Source organism: Epinephelus moara, chromosome 21, assembly GCF_006386435.1.
Source record: "Epinephelus moara isolate mb chromosome 21, YSFRI_EMoa_1.0, whole genome shotgun sequence".
In the NCBI taxonomy this organism is placed as follows: Eukaryota; Metazoa; Chordata; class Actinopteri; order Perciformes; family Serranidae; genus Epinephelus; species Epinephelus moara.
Window position 1 is genome coordinate 17,247,834 of NC_065526.1, and position 18,374 is coordinate 17,266,207.

Below are 18,374 nucleotides of genomic sequence, written 5' to 3' on the forward strand. Positions count from 1 at the left end.
CTGAAATCATGAAAAAAGTCATAGTATAGTATGTCGTCTGAAATCATGACAAAAAGTCATAGTATAGTATGTCGTCTGAAATCATGAAAAATGTCATAGTGTAGTATGTCGTCCGAAATCATGAAAAAAAAGTCATAGTATAGTATGTCGTCTGAAATCATGAAAAAAGCCATAGTATAGTATGTCGCCTGAAATCATGAAAAAAGTCATAGTATAGTATGTCATCCGAAATCATGGAAAAAAGTCATAGTATAGTATGTCATCCGAAATCATGGAAAAAAGTCATAGTATAGTATGTCCTCTGAAATCATGAAAAGAGTCATACTATAGTATGTCGCCTGAAATCATGAAAAAAGTCATAGTATAGTATGTCATCCGAAATCATGAAAAAAGTCATAGTATAGTATGTCGTCTGAAATCATGAAAAAAGTCATAGTGTGGTATGTCGTCCGAAATCATGAAAAAAAGTCATGAGTATTTTAAGAGATATTTCAACACATTATAGCATGACTTTTCTGTGATAGATAGATTTTTCTTTTTGGATGACTTTCGATGAAATGTGTAACTGACTTTTTATGTCATGCTATAATCTACAGTTCTAATAGAAACATGTCTTCTAAGTTTCAAATAAAATCAGACAATTTTCAAACATTTTACAAAGTTTATTTTAGTTCTTCATCGTACAGATCAGGTACTGTATGCACTGCATGCAGAATAGCCTTCATCACTTCATTCTAGGATACATACACAACTTCTTAACTATAGACAGGTATTTTATTGATATGCAATAAATTATAACTGCATGTAAGTAGTGTCCCTGAACAGTTATAAAATATACACTGATTAGCAATCAGTGCTCCAGAGAAAAAGTGGAGATTTAAGGCACGAGACAAACTCTAATGTGTGGTTTTCAGTATGAGAACCAGATCAAACGTACATATATACTGTAACAAATATGGAGCAATATGTAATATTTATTACCAAATAAATCTGTTCACAACAGACACATTTCTATTACTGACCTTGTCAGTACACTAGATATAATTGAATATAGTGTCACACATATTGTATAGTTAGTGCAAGTGCAATTTTTTCCTGTCTCTTCTTGTGAACTCCTTTATAGAGGAGAGATCAGAAAAACAGTCATGGGGTTTCACCAAAAAATCAAAATTCATCCAAATAAATACATGAATAAATAAAATGGTCACAACAATCTCACTCATTTTAAAAGGATAGTTTGAATCTTTTAAAGTTGGGCTGTATGAGGTACTTATCAATAGTCAGTGTATTACCTACAGCAGATGGCAGTCTCTCCCTTTAAGATGAGTCAGCAGAGAAAGCTGAATTCTCCTTCTTCAATATAAAGCATCACAGACCAGCTGATTTGCTGTGTGCACGTTCTTGAAAACACATTACATGATTTTTGGGTACTACATTTAAAAATGTTCTCCAGTGTGACCTCTACTGCGAGCAAGTATAGTCCAGTTTGATCATAATCAACAATCAGGGGCCTAATCGTTGATGTGGAATCCCCACTCAATCTCCGGCTCATCGTCGAGGCGTATCACAAGGTAGGACACCAGCTGGAAGAGGTTCTGCCACAGGCCCAAGAAGAGGTACAGGTAGAAGTCACTGACGTCCATTTGGCAGTGTACTCCCGAGTGATTCATATCACACACGCACTCAAAACTGTTCACGTAGTTGACACAGAAGCCTCCATTCATACACGGGTCCGAGGCACATTCATCCACATCTTTCTCACACCTGAAAGGAAACGTAAGGACAGAGGGATTAGAGAACAAAAACAAGAGAGGCACCATGTAAAACATAATTCTAGTAAGTTAGGGTTATCTTTGACACTAAATAAATGAGCTCCTAAAGTTCTGAAAGGTGATGTTTTATATTTTGTCCCCAATAAACTGATGTTCAGAGCACAGAACTTTTATCTTTCCCCTAAGTGGCCACTGTGGTGGGACATTACAATAGTTGTGAAGGAAATCTTAAATCAGAGGTGTTTTGATGCCTGAGTGCCTTTTTATGGAGCCAGCTTAAAATTGACCACTGTGCAGAAACAGTACACACACTACGACTTTTGAAAGACTTTTTGTATGACATATTATACTAAGACTTTTTAATGGCTTTTTAAATGACATCATATAGTCCTACTATGACTTTTTTGACATACTATACTATGACATTTTTGACATTCTACACTATGACTTTTTTTTATATATATATACTATACTATGACCTTTTTCATATACTATGACTTTTTTGATATACTATACAATGACTTTTTTTCATATACTATGACTTTTTTGATATACTGACTTTTTTCATATACAGTACTATGACGTTTTTACATACTATACTATGACCTTTTTATGACATACTATATACTACGACTTTTTTCATATACAGTACTATGACTTTTTTTGCATACTATACTATGACATTTTTTGCATCCTGTACTATGACTTTTTATGACATACTATATACTATGACTTTTTTATGACATACTATATACTATGACTTTTTTATGACATACTATATACTACGACTTTTTCCATATACTATGACGTTTTTTCTTATACTATATCACTTTTTTCATATACTATGACTTTTTGATATACTACACTATGACTTTTTCATGACATATTGTACATACTATGACGTTTTTGATATACCATACTAAAACTTTCTTTGTGACATACTATACCCTGACTTTCTTGATATACCATACTATGACTTTTTTTTTAATGATATACTATACTATGACTTTTTCACGACACTCTTAATTACTTTTTTCATGATATGCTAAACTATGACTATTTTTACTTTTATAATTATTTGTTACATTGTTATTATCAAAATTGTGATGCTAGCAGCTTTAAGAATGGGCTCAGTTAGGTTTTTTCAACTTTTCCTGGGTGATCACCCTGATTTTAGGTCCCAGGATTCTCATGTGTAGAGGCATTTAAAATGAATTTCATGGAAATTCTGCAATGTTAAAAATCTAACAAATTATTATTTAAATTAATTTAATTTAAAAAATGTATCAAGGACATATCAAACATCAGATCTGAGTGGCCCTGTCTGGATATCTAGTGACCCCATGTGGAGCCAAGAGGTGCTGATCCCCAGGGTTGAGAAACCGTGAGGTCAGCAAAGAGGATTAAATATCATTATGCATGTCCTACCACTGTCCTGTGAAACCAGGCAGGCAGTAACAGGTGTTGTCTGCTTCAGAGCAGTTCCCTCCGTTAAAGCAGCTGTAGTTCCATCTCGTACCAGTGCAGGAGGATACAGGCAACTGAGGAAGTCTTAAGAAATAAAAGAACATGTCAATGCCTTCCAGTTTGGCACTGGTGGATTTAATATTTTCATACTTCAGGGAAACAATGGAAATGTGTTTATTTTGGTGTTTTATGTCAAAAAGCACTTACGGATTTGTCTCAATGTACCATGGGATTTCAGGAATTTTGTCCCTGTAAGAGACCAGTTTGTACATCAGTACAGCTCAGAGCTCATTAACCTGTTACATATGTGTGCTACTGTAAGTTTGGTGTCACAGAGATATTAACTGTCGATGCACTCACTCGCAGTACTGGCCCGTCAGATTCTGAGGGCAGAGGCACGAATAGCTCTGGAGACCTTTGAGGCATGTGGCACCGTCACTGCAATTGCTGTTTTCACACATATCCACCTCCAGCTCACACTGTTTACCGATGTACCCCGGCTCACACACACACTCAAATCCCCCACGTAGGTCGATGCAGTTGCCGTAGATGCAGGGGCTGGAGATGCAGGTGTCTGTTGGGTCTTGACACAGTGGCCCCGTCCACTCAGAGGGACACGTGCAGTGGTGCAGGTCAAACAGGTCCTCACACACACCCTCGTTCTTGCAGGGGTTAGGCGCACACACACTGGCTCCCCAGCAGCCGTATTGTGGGGTAGCATCGCTGTTTATCCTCATAAACTGCTCCTCCTGAGGTCTGGGCAGGTTCAACTCTGTGTCCAGGTGGAAAGGAAGAGGAAGGCCTCCAATCTCCACTGGGCCCAGACAGCCAGACAGGTTCACTCCAGCGTCCAGGCTCAGTCCCCCCAGGAAGATGTCTGCTCCCTCCCTGAGAAAATCCAGGTCCTCTGCAGCTGTTTTGGACATGCTTGGCTCCCTCACGCCTCCGTCCACAGCCATGATCCACTTGGAGGTCGGGAGCGTCTGGTTCTCTATGCTGAGCTCCACAGTGTGCCACTCTCCATCACTGACTGGACCCTGGCTTTGAACTGTCACCCTGCGGGGATCCTTGTCAGCCCCAGACTGGAGCTCCATGACCACATGAGAGTCCAGGAGGGAGATGGTGAGGTAGTCTGAGTCCTTCTGTGCATGTAGTAAGGTGGCAGTGGACTGTCTTGTGCGGAAGCTGAGGGTGACAGTACTGAGGCTGCGCCTAATCTTTCCGTTGCTCCGACAGTGCAAAATGCTGCTGTCAGCCCGAAATGTCACATTAGACAAACCTGAAGGAGAGAAATGGAAGAAGTTCATGAATTGAAATTAAATTTTACTATTCATTTAAGTCATTTCAGTGTCAAGATGTAGTTCCAGTTCTTAACATAATTATCCCTGTTGGACATTAAAGCCTCTGAAAACCTGAAAAAAGTCACTTAATACCACTCTGTAATGCAGATACTGCCCTCTCTGGTTAAACGTTTCAAGTCTGCTGCATTTCTAACCATGCCCAAGGGTGATGTCATGGTGTCCTAAAGTACACCTGGGGTGCATTCAGCCCTGATAAAATGTAGCAAAATGTTTATTTAAATGGAAATGGTGGTGCGTTGAACACCCTTTTGTGTTATGCCAACACACTGCCTTTTAATATGGTGGCGTTTATTCACTTCAAATCAAAAGGGCTTTATCAGTGTGGGAAACAGGTTTACACTGCCAAAGCAAGTGTGAAATAAAAATAAAAAATGTACAGAAAAAAAGATGTACTACATAATTATTTTTATTCATCTCACTGAGTAACACCTCTGACACCCACCAAACAAGGAAAAGCGTATCTTTTTATAGAGGCATGCCCTCTACAAGCCAAAAGATGTACAGCATTAACATGGAAAACTGGAATACTACAGTTCAGACAGAAGCCAGACTATCACAGGGCTGACACATAGAGACAGACAACCATTCACACTCACATTCACACCTACGGACAATTTAGAGTCATCAATTAACCTGCATGTCTTTGAACTGTGGGAGGAAGCCGGAGTACCTCAAGAAAACCCACGCTGACACAGGGAGAACTGGCAAACTCCACATAGAGGGGCCCCCCCACCCTGAATCTGAACCAGGAACTCTCTTGCTGTGAGGCGACAATACTAACCACTGGACCACCGTACCACTTCAAACCGCTGAGACAAGCATGGACCAAAATATAAATACAGAGATGTGTAATTACCAAAACTGTTCCAGCTATGGCAAAACGCTGTATTCATGTAGGTACCCAGCAGTCACAGTATGAAGCTAATTAAAAAATATGTTTTCATGGTCTTTAAACTTTTTAATCATGACATTTTAAAATATTACTGTCTGTTAAAGTGCAAAACAGACAAAACAAACTGTAATTAAACTGCACAGTGTCATTGGTGTCGATATAACATCCAGGAATCCACAAAAAACGCCTCTAAGGCCTCTAACGTGTTGGTAATAATACAAAGAGAAAAAGAGGAGAGGAGAAATGGGGCCTTTGAATGCATAGAAGTGAGGTAAGTTAATATGCTACATGTGTGTACAAATACAGCCACTCAATGGCCTGAAAAACACACGCACAAAATAAGACTTTGGCAGCTACTCTGGCTCATCGGCTTCCCTCCTCTTCCCTGTGTGAACATGTGACATCTCCAGGAGGACTTGTCATCATAAACTTCCACAGGCATGTAGACTTAATCTGAGCAGGGATTAGCACGTCTTAGAGGAATCCTGTGCAGGATCCCTGCCTCAACTCTGTTCCCTTCTGTAATCAGCCACGTTGTAATTAATCAGCGCTGCACCGGTGAGACCGCACAGAGTCCCTGCAGTGGATACAAACCGAGATCAGAAATGGGCTAATGTAATGAAAGGCTCACACGTTTACTATAGATCCTTTTCTAGGCAATGTTTTTACATGAAAGTGGCTGCTCACATTAAACTATTAAACTAAATATAGCAGAAATCCTATTTTTGGTCATTCTTCGAGAGTCTCTGTGTGTTTAAAGAAGAAATAGACAAGTTTTTTTATTTAACTTATCATTATGAAGTAAATATTGATTGCGCATTGTAATGACTACAGTATAATGACACCATCTGTGTCTAGACTGATCCCTATGAGGCTCACTTTCACTATGCAGTTCTGTTTGTTGCCAGCTACAATCTACCGAGAAAATGTAGGCTTGATTTACGGCACAGAAGAAGTGCATCAACTGGGGCTGCTTGATTATGGCAAAAATCATCATAGGACTTTAGGGGCTCCATAAACTTCAAATATAACTCAACTGAAAAACATAGAGACCCTGTGCTGTTGGCAGAGGAGCTGTAGACTGTGATCACTCTGAGCGGCATAAATGGAAATAAATCACAATATAAATATGTTGAAATATATATCTCACTTTTTTTCTGATGGTCTTAATAAGGTTGCTAAATTTGTTGCTCGTCGCGATTAGTGATAAAGTCACTAAGAGGGTCTGAAAAGTCACTAAATCCCGCAAGAACGACACCAAACTGGCAACACCGAGCACACTGCTGTGAAGGTAGTGGGTATGCTAGATTTATAACACGAGAAGAAACAAGAGCATCGTGAAATGGAAATCTAATAGTCGTTTTATTTTGATTATCTTGTTCTGAGAATTGTTGGAAGCCAAAGTCACAATTGAAAATAAAATCTGATTAACTGCTCAGCCCTGGTATCAACCACTGCACAACCAAAACAGGAAGAGGTAGCTATCGGTAGCTAGCTTGTTCTTTGCAGTTACAATTCCCAGTAGCAGAAATGACATGAGGTGGATAAACTAATGTAACTGTGGAAACTATGGTAGTTGCTGAGCTCAGAAGAAAACAGAAAGGGATCCAGTTGTCTTTGCGACAGTGCCGCCAACAATCATACCACTTGGAAATGCTGGGGGACACACCAAGTCCACCACGTTCAATGTTGGGTTGTCGGTAAGCGTCTATCGTCCTATTTTTTGTGGTGTGTCCCGCACCGTTGGCACTACTCGGCTTTTGTCAGCTGATTCATTGTGTCGAGTCAGCATTGAACCTAGCAGAGCCTGTCAGTGAGAGAAATCACTCTGATTGGCGGTTCAGCTCAGCGCGCGAAAAGAGAAACTGAAGTGAGGAAAGTAAACAAACAGCATAAGAGCAATGATTCCCAACTGATTCCCGACTGTCACTCGCAAACGTGTCAAGATTGTCAAAAATACACTTGTTTATTGAGGTACAGTGAATTTCTCGCACAGAGATTTTATTTTGAAGTGCTATCTCCTGCTGTAGAGTGAGTGACTAACGGACAGCTACTTGACAGAGACAGCAAACTAGCCCGATGACATGGCCAAACGTAAACATGATGCTGAAAAAACTGTGTGGACCTTGACCTGATGACTAAGGAGAAATTAGGACCCTCTGGCTGGACCAGTTGGGAACCACTGACTCAAGAGGGTGTGACATCAAGACTAACTTGTTATATTAAGGTTGTTTTTAAGCCATTGATCCCTTTAGCAGAAATGGCTTGTAAATTTTTGTGTATTGCTGACTGCTTAACCATCGTTTTGAAACCGCCCTGTGGGTCTTCCAATTTCCCTTTTTGATTGCAGACCACCGTCGCCTGATGGTGTGGAGTTATTTCCTCTCTTGCAAATGCAGAGCATATGTGCTAGTTGGCCATCGGCTGGAGTCTTTTTCCAAGACGGAGGTCACGTGAGGCAATGCAACAGTCTGCCCGCGTCGCCACTAGTTCTTAGATGATGCTTTGGTGTGTCTGGATCTTAGGACAGGAATAGTACAACAACAGATCATCATGTCAGGACACTTACACTCAAAGCCCTGAGAGCGGGGTTGACAAACAGCAGTGGCGGGACAGGGAGACAGCTCACACCATTTCACCTCCTCACAGCGCTGCCCTGCGGTGTTGGGGGGGCAGTTACAGATGAAATCGTCCCACATGGAGTAACACACTCCCCCGTTGAGACAGGGTTTGACCTGGTGAGGAGAAAACAACCCAAATAAATCATGTCTATCCTCCTCTAAGTTCTACAGTGTCCTCACTTGTTATGGGTGCAGATAAGCAGTAAAAATGTGTCACTAGCTCATTAAGGACGATGTGCTGAACATGATAGCACTGATATAACTCACAGCACAGGCATTGTCACTGCTGCATCCTTGTGCGACGTTGACGAGTTGCTTCAGGCTGTAAGATTCTACAGGACTTGCAATGGGATAAAACTGCAGCCGTTTGCTGTTAATCCTCAGATCCTGAACACATCCCTTAAAGTAGCCACCGAACGAAGCAGAGGCCCTTGAGTCTGGAAGCCCCCCAGCGAAAACCAGATCCCCAGGATGTACCTGGGTGTACCTGATGGGCATGGATCCCTGGCTCTGGGCTGACTGGAACAACGTGGCTGCCATTCCTTCCAACTTCACAGTCACCAAATGGAAATGCCCGTCGCTGACCGCACCCCGACCAACGAGGGTCTCAAAGTTGTTGACCTGAACTGTGACCCTGCCCTCTTCCAGCCACAGACGGAGGTACTGGCTGGTGCTGTTGGCCAGGATGAGGAGCAGGCCGCTGGACTGTCTGGTGCGAATGAACATGGATATAGTCACAGCGTCTCCTGGGTCATCGTCCAGTGAGAAGGAAGCATAACTCTCCATGTCTTTGCTTCCAAACCTTGCCGTGATATACTCTGCATGGGTACAGGGAAGAGACAGAAAAGCAATAAAAGTCAAACAAAACCTGATGAAAATTACATCGTAAAGGAACAGTATGACATTTTGGAAAATATGCTAGAGCAGTGGTTCCCAACTGGTCCAGCCACAGGGTCCAGATTTCTCCTTAGTCATTAGTTCGAGGTCCAACAGTTTAATATTTTCAGCATCATGCTTGTGTATTGCCATGATGTTGAGGTAGTTTGCTGTCTCTGTCAAGTAGCCGTTGAAAGTCACTCAATCTACAGCAGAAAACAGCTCTAAAAATTCAAATCTCTGTGCTAGAAATTTACTGTACTTAAAAATAATGTGTTTTTTTTAACACATTTTTACATTAAGAATAGACTCTGAACCCACTTTTGGACCTCAACCCACCAGTTGGGAACCACCACGCACAGGTACAGTAAGTAGCACGCCTTGGCAACTTGGGATACAAGAGCTGAGTTTAAGCACACAAGACAAGAAGTGACAAGAAATCTATGACAATTAGTGGCTCTTATCCTGCATTCTTCATTTTACTCCCCCAATGATCAATCATCAAACTCCTTCCCCTTTAGTTAGTTAATCATTGAAAAGCTGACAAATGGAGTAAGAAATGGTTACAGGATCCACACCTAGTGAAACTGGCAGAGGTGGGGAAAGAGAAGACATTTAAGTTAGACTTCAATTTGATTGTTCTGTTTTCCTGTTGTTAAACACGGTCCCCAATGACCTTCACGAATTCAATATAACACAGGGTGAGTAGTTAAAATACACACTGTCATTTTGTGGATGAAATATTCCTTTAAGTGAATAAAACTCAATTTAGTATCAGTGTAACTTAATAAAAGCTTGTTTTGATAGACAGGTGAGGTTATGCACTATTCCCAGCATTGTTTCGATGAAGAGTGCTCTCTGTTCATTGAAAAGAAGAAGCTGCTGAGGAAACCAGCTGACGGAAATTGCTCTGCGTGGCGTGAGTCAAGGGAAGTTGTGCCAGGTGAGCTGCTGAAACCCACGTTTTTTTAATCCTCAGCCCAGGTGTTGCTGCATGCCTCCTGATTGCATGACCGCGTGGCTGAACATGGTGCTATTTGTGCTGGCTCTGTAAGCTCCTTTAAAGTCTGCTGGCTAATTTTATCATCCTGCTGGGTGGCTGGCTGACTTTGAGCAAATCATTGAGACTTCTGCACTGAGGAGACTAAAGTTGAACTTGACTTAACCTTTACCTGTTGTTACAGCATTTCTCCTTGTAATTCTGTCTGAAGACGTGCCATTTAAATGCAGGTGATGTAGAAATACTCCACACGCACAGCATTTCAAAGTCAGCCAAAACATGTCTAGATATATCTGTTCACATATCTGCTCACACAGTTAAGCATATTGTTGAATGCAAATCTAATCCTCATTTAAAACATATAACACCTTAAGCAATGGGAAGTTAAAGGAAAAACAGCTTAGTATGTTTCGAAAAAGAATGGGTGGCTGGAGAGTTTTGAAAATCTGAGAGGAAAATACAAATTTGGAACACATGAATTTTATATATACCTGCAATTAAGGGAATATTAAAAAAGGGAAATCAAATCAGATTCTTCTAAGGAGGTGAATGGTGTTATCTGAATCCTAATTAAAGCACATCAGGAAAGTAACATAATAATTATTTCAGCATTATATTGTTGAAGGAATGACTTGAACGACTCGAGGTCAGTCTCACAGCCTTAGCGGGTTTATTAAAGACACAACTTACAACTTCACACACCGCAACAACGAGGCGGCCACGCAGAACAGTACACCAAACATTGTTATACTCCTCCTTAGATAGACATCATGCCTAACCTTCCGTGTGTGTGTGTGTGTGATTTCCATTCAGGGTTGTTCAATCTAAGTAAACTTGTTTTGCTGACCTTAACCGTCAGACATTTCTGGACCTTATTGCCACCACAATATCAAGGGCTGAACACAAATGACAAACATTTAACTTAGGGCGCATTCACACCAGGATAGTCCGGGGGACTCGGTTCAATTGGGAGGGGAATGCTGAAAAATTTCACACCTTCATTTGGTTCGATTCACTTTCACACTGGACTTTTTAAACTGCCTGGACAACGTCACGCAATTACAACAGCAGGTCGTTTGGGGGCGGCATTGCCCCAAAACGACCACTGACCAGAAAGGAAAAAAGCATGAGGAAGAAGAAAACCCGGCTCACTGATTGGCCAGGACTGAAAACAGAAATCCATTGTGGGTAGCAACAAGCAACTGCGATATATAGTCCTCTGACCATATATCAATAAGCGCCTGCACCTCCTCACTACTCCACGTCTGCCCACAAGAAATTTTCCAACTTTTTCTTTTTTTTACCTCTGCTTTTCCTCGTTTTTTTACTACCCAAAATGCGCTGCGCTCTACGTCACTTCCTCTCTTTAGTTTGCTGGATAGTCCGTTTGCATTTCCCACTGTAAGTGAACCGCACCAGGGTTCACTTGCAAGTGAACAGATACCCCCAGTTTTCAAGCGGACCAGGGTTCACTCGTTTGGTCCGCACCAGAGTTCGAATGAGCATTCACACCACTCCAAACGAACTGAACTATCCATGGAAGCGGACCAGGGTTCGTTTAAAGCGGACCAAATGAAGCCAGTGTGAATGCGTCCTTAATATTTCAAGGTGAAATAGGAGAAAAAAAAGGTGGATTTCACATTATTGATGTCTATTTGATGGTATAAGTATTTATTAATTTAGTGTTGGAACGACCCCCTCGCAAACACTGATTCGTTTTACCTGCCTTACTGTTGTATGTTTGGTGAGATGACAATTAAAGCCCGATTTGATTTGATTTGATTTGAAGATTGGCATAACGTGGAAGATACACCACTCAACCACTATTTCGCGAATTCTCATGCAAGAATCTGATTGGTTCCTTTGTTACACTGACATCGAAAAGTTAGCATCTCCATAGTTGCCAGAAATGTTTCCAATCTCATGTTTTTTGGAAATCTGAGAAAATAACTGTATTTTGGGAAACGGTATGTAAAGAGCTTCAGCACATACTAGGATATGTATGTGCTTAAACAGTTGTTTGGTGCTTTATCTCTGAAGAAAATGTTACTGCTAGTGATAGATATTTGATCAAAATATTGCTAGTAACAAGCAAGAAAGCTATCACTAGGAACTGGGGTAAAGACACACCACCAATGAAGGACCAATGGCTAACAACTGTGGAAGAAATCTTTTTAGTGGAGAAACTGACACACATACTGAGACAACAAGAAGCATAACTAGAAAGAAAACAGGGAAAATTGATTCTATACAAGACTCTAAAAGACAACACTGGACTGGAATAATAATCAATAGATGCACTAATCCGTAAGGCTGTAAAAATGTGTATTTACCCAAGCAGTTTTTGTTTATTTTTCCAACTATTTTCTTATTTTCTTAAACTGTTGTAACTGTTGTAACTGACATGTCAATGTCAAAAATTGTATTAATAAGTGAAAAAAAACATATAACGCCAATGAGACCAACACTCTCAAAGCAATATGCACATAAGCAGACACATCATAAATCCAATTCATCAAACAAACAAACTTCAAATCAGGGCAGCAGCTCCTGGGTTCACAGCAAAGTAAAATTACTGTTTTTGTCAATGGAGTCTGGCTTGGAAGAGAACATAGATGAGTTTTACTCTCCATTCAGTTCGCCGTCAGAAACAGCTGTCTGTTTGGGAAGTACTGAGCATTTGACTGGATAAATGAGACTTGATTTACAAGTTGTGTGAGAGTTTGAAAACAGTTGTTTTGATATAGTTTTGCTGTTGTTAAATGTGGACCCCTATGACTTCAATTCATTTTCTCAGTTTTTGGATTTTTTGTTCACCATGGAGGCATGCAAGAAACATTTTTCTTCACAAACTCAGGGTCACATGAGGCGAGTAACTGATATACAGATGGTCATTTGGGGGGGAAGAAGTATTCCTTTAAGTTTGCTCAGGTTTTCTTAGAGGATAGAGGCAAAAAGGAAAAGAAGATTTGGGGAACTGAACCACAGCATTGGTTGCATTTATAATGAATATTTTTGTAATAATAATAATGATAATATTAAATTAGAAAATAGTGTGCAGTGGTGCTGGTGTGTGTTTATGTCTTACCCTCTGCACAGTTGTTCCCTTCATAAGGCCTGTGGCACTCACACATGTAGCTCCTCCAGCCCTGGCTCACACAGCGCCCTCGGTTCTGACACGGGCTGTCGTCGCACTTGTCTTTGTCGCTGCATCCCACAGTGATGTTTTCCTGGGCGTCTGAATCTTCTGACACAGTAGCAGGCAGCACCAAGTGTGAGTCCACAAACACATCTCTGAAGCAGCCCAGAAAAGCAGGCGGGTAGTCTGCTTCATCTGCTGCTCTGCCCGAACCCCAGCTCCCCCCGACTGCCCCTATGAAGAGGCTCTGACGAACTGTTCCTGGCTCTGGGAGAGTAGAAGCATTCTCAAGCAGCTGGACTTCAGTGCTGGAGTCTTTGGTGCAGCTTCCTTCAGTGCAGAGCAGCCTGATGAGGCTGACCACACCGCCCAGTGATGCTTCCACCATGTGCCACATGTTGTTGGACAGGTACTCCGGCAGCTCCTGAACCAGTGTGCTGGAGCCTTGACCTCTCAGGCTGCGGAGGCAGAGATGCCCATCCATCAGTTCGATGCTGAGGAGCAGGTCGTCCACTCTGCGCTGCAGAAGAGTGCCGACCGGTCTCGTCGTCTTGAAACTGAATGTCACATTAAGAGGAGCCTCTGGGTCTAGAAGCTTGGTCTCTATGTACATGTAGCCTCTGGACTCAAATGAGAAGACTGTGGGGGTCTGGCATTTAGGGCCTGTGAAGCCAGCAAGGCAGATGCATGTAAAAGTGTGCTGATCATTGATAAGTAAGGGAGAGCATATTCCTCCATTCTCACATTGGTTACCATCACAGCCTAAAAGTGCAGTTGTGCAGTTCTCGCCCCCAAACAGGCGCCCGTTTTGGCTTTGTTGGGAGCAAAGGCATCTGAAACCTCCATTGTGGCTCTCACATAGACCACCATTTTGGCATGGCTGCTGTTCACATCCGCCGATGTCCTCTTCGGAGAACGTGCCTGGAGAGACAAATACAATCCAATATTACTTCTTAAAAACAATCAGAAATGAAGCTGATGCAAATTAAACATATGTCAGTAAGATGCAGCACACACAGTTACAAATATGTGTGTAGAAGCAATTAAATACTCAGAATGAAGATAAGAAACCAAAAAAAATCCAACAAAAAATGAAATTCTAAAATCCTAGTAACAGTAGCTGAATTTAAAGTTTGGATAAATCCTGAATGTAAATCAAAAAGCATGTTGTACATAACACTTGTTGGACACCTCAGTAAAACATTTGCACATAAAAATATCATCTCTGATTACAACATAAATACTGTGTCCAAACTTTACCTGCATAAAGCAACCATAACATCCACACATGCACGCTGAATTTCAACATTGTCCTCAACAAGTCCTCCAAATGACTAGATATTTGTCAATATCTTCATTTCAGGTCAAAGACAGGTGGGGAACACTTGTGTGTGCAGCTCCATCCTCAGCTCTGCTCCTCCGTGCATGTATGTGTTCACTGAAATGCTCAGAGCAGCGCAGGCCAGATAGGAGGGATTAGGCTAATGCACTTACAATGTCTTACACATTAAATGTGTTGGTGAAGGGAGGGGCTCATCCAGGAGGCTAATTTGAGCAACTCCAAAAATCCTCCCTAGAAAGAAGTCTGATGTACACTTATATAAGTGACAGTGAGGAACATCTGATGAAAACAATGAGACGTGAGGGTTTTGGAGCAGATGGTGAGCAGAGGCACACACTGGCATTAAATGTCTCTTTATCATAACTTCTGTCTTCGGTTGAAGGAAATATTCCCACAATTCAACTGTAAATACGCACCCCAAAACATGGTCACAAACATAAAATGCACGTGTGCACATGCACGTACACGTGTACTACACAGCGTGTCTACAGTTGAGTACTATTTGGCTGCGGCAGTCGGCTGGACCGAGGCCCAGTCTGTGAAAGAAGTGAACTGATGTTTCTAATCTGGGAAGTATCTCTGTCATTAAAACGTCCCTGACGTCATCACGAGTAATTTCTCTGAGGAGCCTTAAGAGCATTCAATCAGCTCATTAGTGAAACTTAATGTGCTTTTAACTGTTAATTGTTTTGCAGTTGCTCTGGCTCAGGTTTTATAGTGGCAATCACAGTATGTTACAGTCCAGGATTTAAGTCCATGATCTAATGTGTGAAATAGAGACAGAACAACTAAATAAAGTGCAAGTTTATCATATTTTTTTTTTTTGTAAATATGTCTAAGTATGCAAATGAAGCCATATTTAAATCAACAGATAGACTCACATAATTAACCTCAATTTAATAAAAGACCAGCTGTGGAGTACATTATTAAATATTTTACTTAAGTTAAAGTAGTGACACCACAATTTAAAAATAATATGTTACAAGTAAAAAAAAGAAGTCCTGCGTTCAGCATCTTAAGTAAAACTCTGGAAGTACTTTCAACAAAATGCACTTAAAGTTTAAAAGTAAAAGAAGTCAGCCTCAGTCAGTGTTACATTGTTACAGAAGCGTAAGAGGCACATCCACTTGGGAAAAAAATCTGCTATTTTTTCCTGAATTAAAGACATTATGATCTCAGAATTTGAAGGAAAAAAATTTGGGGAAAAAATATTTGAGGGAAAAAAATTATACGTACAACATGCAGGTTCAAGGCTGTCCAAAAAACAAACAAAACCAGGAAAACAAAACAAAACAAAACAGTGTAAATGGGGGAAAAAGTAACGCCTGTACTCTACTCCATGCCATGCAAATTCAATAAAGACAGTGTTCTGGTCCTAGGTAGGACTGAAACGTTTTGTCCGAAACGTAGGATCAAAACAATTTAATTGAAACGTTGTCTTTATTAAACTTGTGTGGCATGGAGTACAGGTGTTACTTTTTTCCTCAAAAAAATAAATAAATAAAATAAAACAAAAAATTGCCCTGTCTTTCTGGAAAACATGGAAAAACTGCTCTTTCGTCATGGGAAAAAAATTCAGCTTTTTTAATTAAGATAATTATCTTGGTATTTATGAGATTATTTTGGATGAATGACTTTATTTCGAACCAAATATATAAAAAAAAACATAAAAAAAGACAAAGATAACAGTGTCCGAAAAGAAGGTAGACATAAAGCGTGTATGTACCTACTCCTTTCCTACATGTCTTCTTTTAACTCATATATTTATTTCAACAAATTCCCAAATTTATTTACAACTAATATACAACTATCCCCAGTCCATTTACCACCCAATTAAGTAAAAAATTTTTTTAAACTATTAAATAAATAGGTAGTAAACCCAGTTTGTTTACAGTCCAAGTACCACTCAGTGTTATATAATATAAATAAATATGCACTCCCCTAACACAACCTTTCCTCATCTATATATCTGCCAAGAATATATTTTTTGTATAGTTTTTTAAACTGATTTATATTTGTGCTTTGTTTCAACTCATCATAGAGCCCATTCAACAAGTCCACTCCACACTTTTTAAATTAAATTCTCCTCTTATATTATAACCACCCCTCCCTGTCACAAAACATTTTTTGAATGTTGCCCGAAAGTGAATTATTTCTCGCTTTAAACATGATTATTGCAGTTTTAACCAAATGTCTAAAAATGCATGTGAAAAATAAAATGCATAAAAACATTTCTCATAATTATGGGATAATAATCTTGTTAATTCAGAAAAACGGGGCAAATATTTTTTCTCAAGTGACTGTGTATCGCTTCCGTACATTACTATATATACTATATTGTCATTAGGGATGCATTGACATGTAAAGCAGCATATTAATTTCGTGACTGGCTGGGGTAGAGGTAATTATTATACTCTTTGTAATCAGCAGTGTGGTTTCATTTATGGTATGATCACATAATTGGGTTTTTAAAACGTTCAGTTGCAATGTAACTTTAGCTGTCAGATAAATATTGTGGAGTAAAAGGTACATTTTCCTTTGTGGAGTAAAAATATAAAGTCACAAAACTTTAAAATACTCACTTGAGTGGATGTATTTAGTTGCTTTCCGCCACTGTAAAAGATTTAGATAAACTGGTTGGTGTCATAGACATATATACGTATATATGTCTATGGTTGGTATAAGCAAATGGAAGAGCGCTGTTAGCCTCCAGACTACATTACCCATGATACCCTCGTGTCATGAACCCTCTCGTGAACCTGAAGATGCTGCTCGACAACACGTCCTCCTCGTTAAATCGCGTTAGACTTTTCATGCGTTACATCGTATATTAATAAATGCATCAAAGCCTGTTCTTCCGTCGTCGTTTATTTAATTTAAACTTCTGTTTACGGCTTTAAACGGGAGCTTCAAAGGACAAAAGCCAAAACAGCCAATGAGCGAGCGGTTTGTTACGGTGTCAGATATTTATGGAGGCCGGGGAGGGTGGGGCGTTACAGATACTCAGGAAATTATTATTCCTCCGTTTATTTTTTCACATTACGTGTGTCCGCTGAAGTGTACCGGGCTTTAAACGCGTCTCGTGTCTCTAAGGTAAGATTTTCTTTTAATTAAAGGTCCCGATATACACGTCGATTTCCGGGGTAGCAGTGAGGGTCGTTTGTCAACACTCTCCTCGGAGGGGGGGCCCGACCGTCAGGCTGATAACATAACGTTAGGGGTCCTTGAGGTGGAGAGCCAATTTGTAAATGCGACCGTGTTGACCGTTATAAATGCAGGGTGTCAGTGCGGTTACTAGCTTATTATTACATCTCCCTGAGGCCTGTAGTGTCTGTCGAGTCCAGTGTTGATAACAGTTAGCTACTGTTTGTGCTTTGTTTTAATAAAAGGGAGAAATATACCTTAAACGTTCTCCATAAGTCGTTGTTGTGCGTCTTTTAATGCAACATGTTCATGTCAGCTTCATTGCTAGTTGTGTTATTAAAGGGTAACTTAGGTATTTTCAACCTGGAGCATATTTTCCAATGTTGTGTCTCTAAGTGACGAAGTGACTAACAAACCATGGCACCGGTGACACAGGCTGCAGTGTAACCTATCAGGACATTTGGCATCATCACTTTAAGTCCACTAAGGGTGCTTTCACACCTGCCCTGTTTGGTTCGGTTCAGTCAAACTCAAGTTCGTTTGCCCCCTAAGTGCGCTTTGTTTAGGCAGGTGTGAACACAGCAATCACACTCAGGTGCGCACCAAAACAACCAGACTGAGACCTTCTTGAAGAGGTGGTCTCAGTCTGGTTACAAACGAACTCTGGTGCGGTTCGTTTGTGGTGAGAACGTGTTCTGACCTGGATCTGAACCAACTGCAGTCACATGACACATTGTTTGGGTTAAACATGAGCATGTTA

The 18,374-nt window shown here is 40.5% G+C and overlaps 2 protein-coding genes across 2 annotated transcripts in view; one reads left to right on the top strand and one right to left on the bottom strand.

The window, feature by feature from the left end:
- Nucleotides 1–682: 682 nt before the first annotated feature.
- The window catches only part of LOC126383010 (protein crumbs homolog 1-like), a 25,652-nt gene continuing 7,960 nt past the window's right edge, over nucleotides 683–18,374 (bottom strand). Inside the window, exons 3-10 of the mRNA XM_050033358.1 lie at nucleotides 13,882–14,049; nucleotides 13,078–13,791; nucleotides 8,381–8,931; nucleotides 8,062–8,227; nucleotides 3,600–4,518; nucleotides 3,447–3,488; nucleotides 3,201–3,323; nucleotides 683–1,764 (exon numbers count right to left, since the gene is read on the bottom strand). Of these exons, the coding sequence (XP_049889315.1) occupies nucleotides 1,512–1,764; nucleotides 3,201–3,323; nucleotides 3,447–3,488; nucleotides 3,600–4,518; nucleotides 8,062–8,227; nucleotides 8,381–8,931; nucleotides 13,078–13,741 (2,718 nt within the window). The 5' untranslated portion in view covers nucleotides 13,742–13,791; nucleotides 13,882–14,049 and the 3' untranslated portion in view covers nucleotides 683–1,511. The remainder of the gene's footprint in view (nucleotides 1,765–3,200; nucleotides 3,324–3,446; nucleotides 3,489–3,599; nucleotides 4,519–8,061; nucleotides 8,228–8,380; nucleotides 8,932–13,077; nucleotides 13,792–13,881; nucleotides 14,050–18,374) is intronic.
- zbtb41 (zinc finger and BTB domain containing 41) overlaps nucleotides 17,198–18,374 on the top strand; it is a 12,321-nt gene continuing 11,144 nt past the window's right edge. Inside the window, exon 1 of the mRNA XM_050033355.1 lies at nucleotides 17,198–17,563. The gene's annotated coding sequence lies outside the window, so the exon portion shown is untranslated. The remainder of the gene's footprint in view (nucleotides 17,564–18,374) is intronic.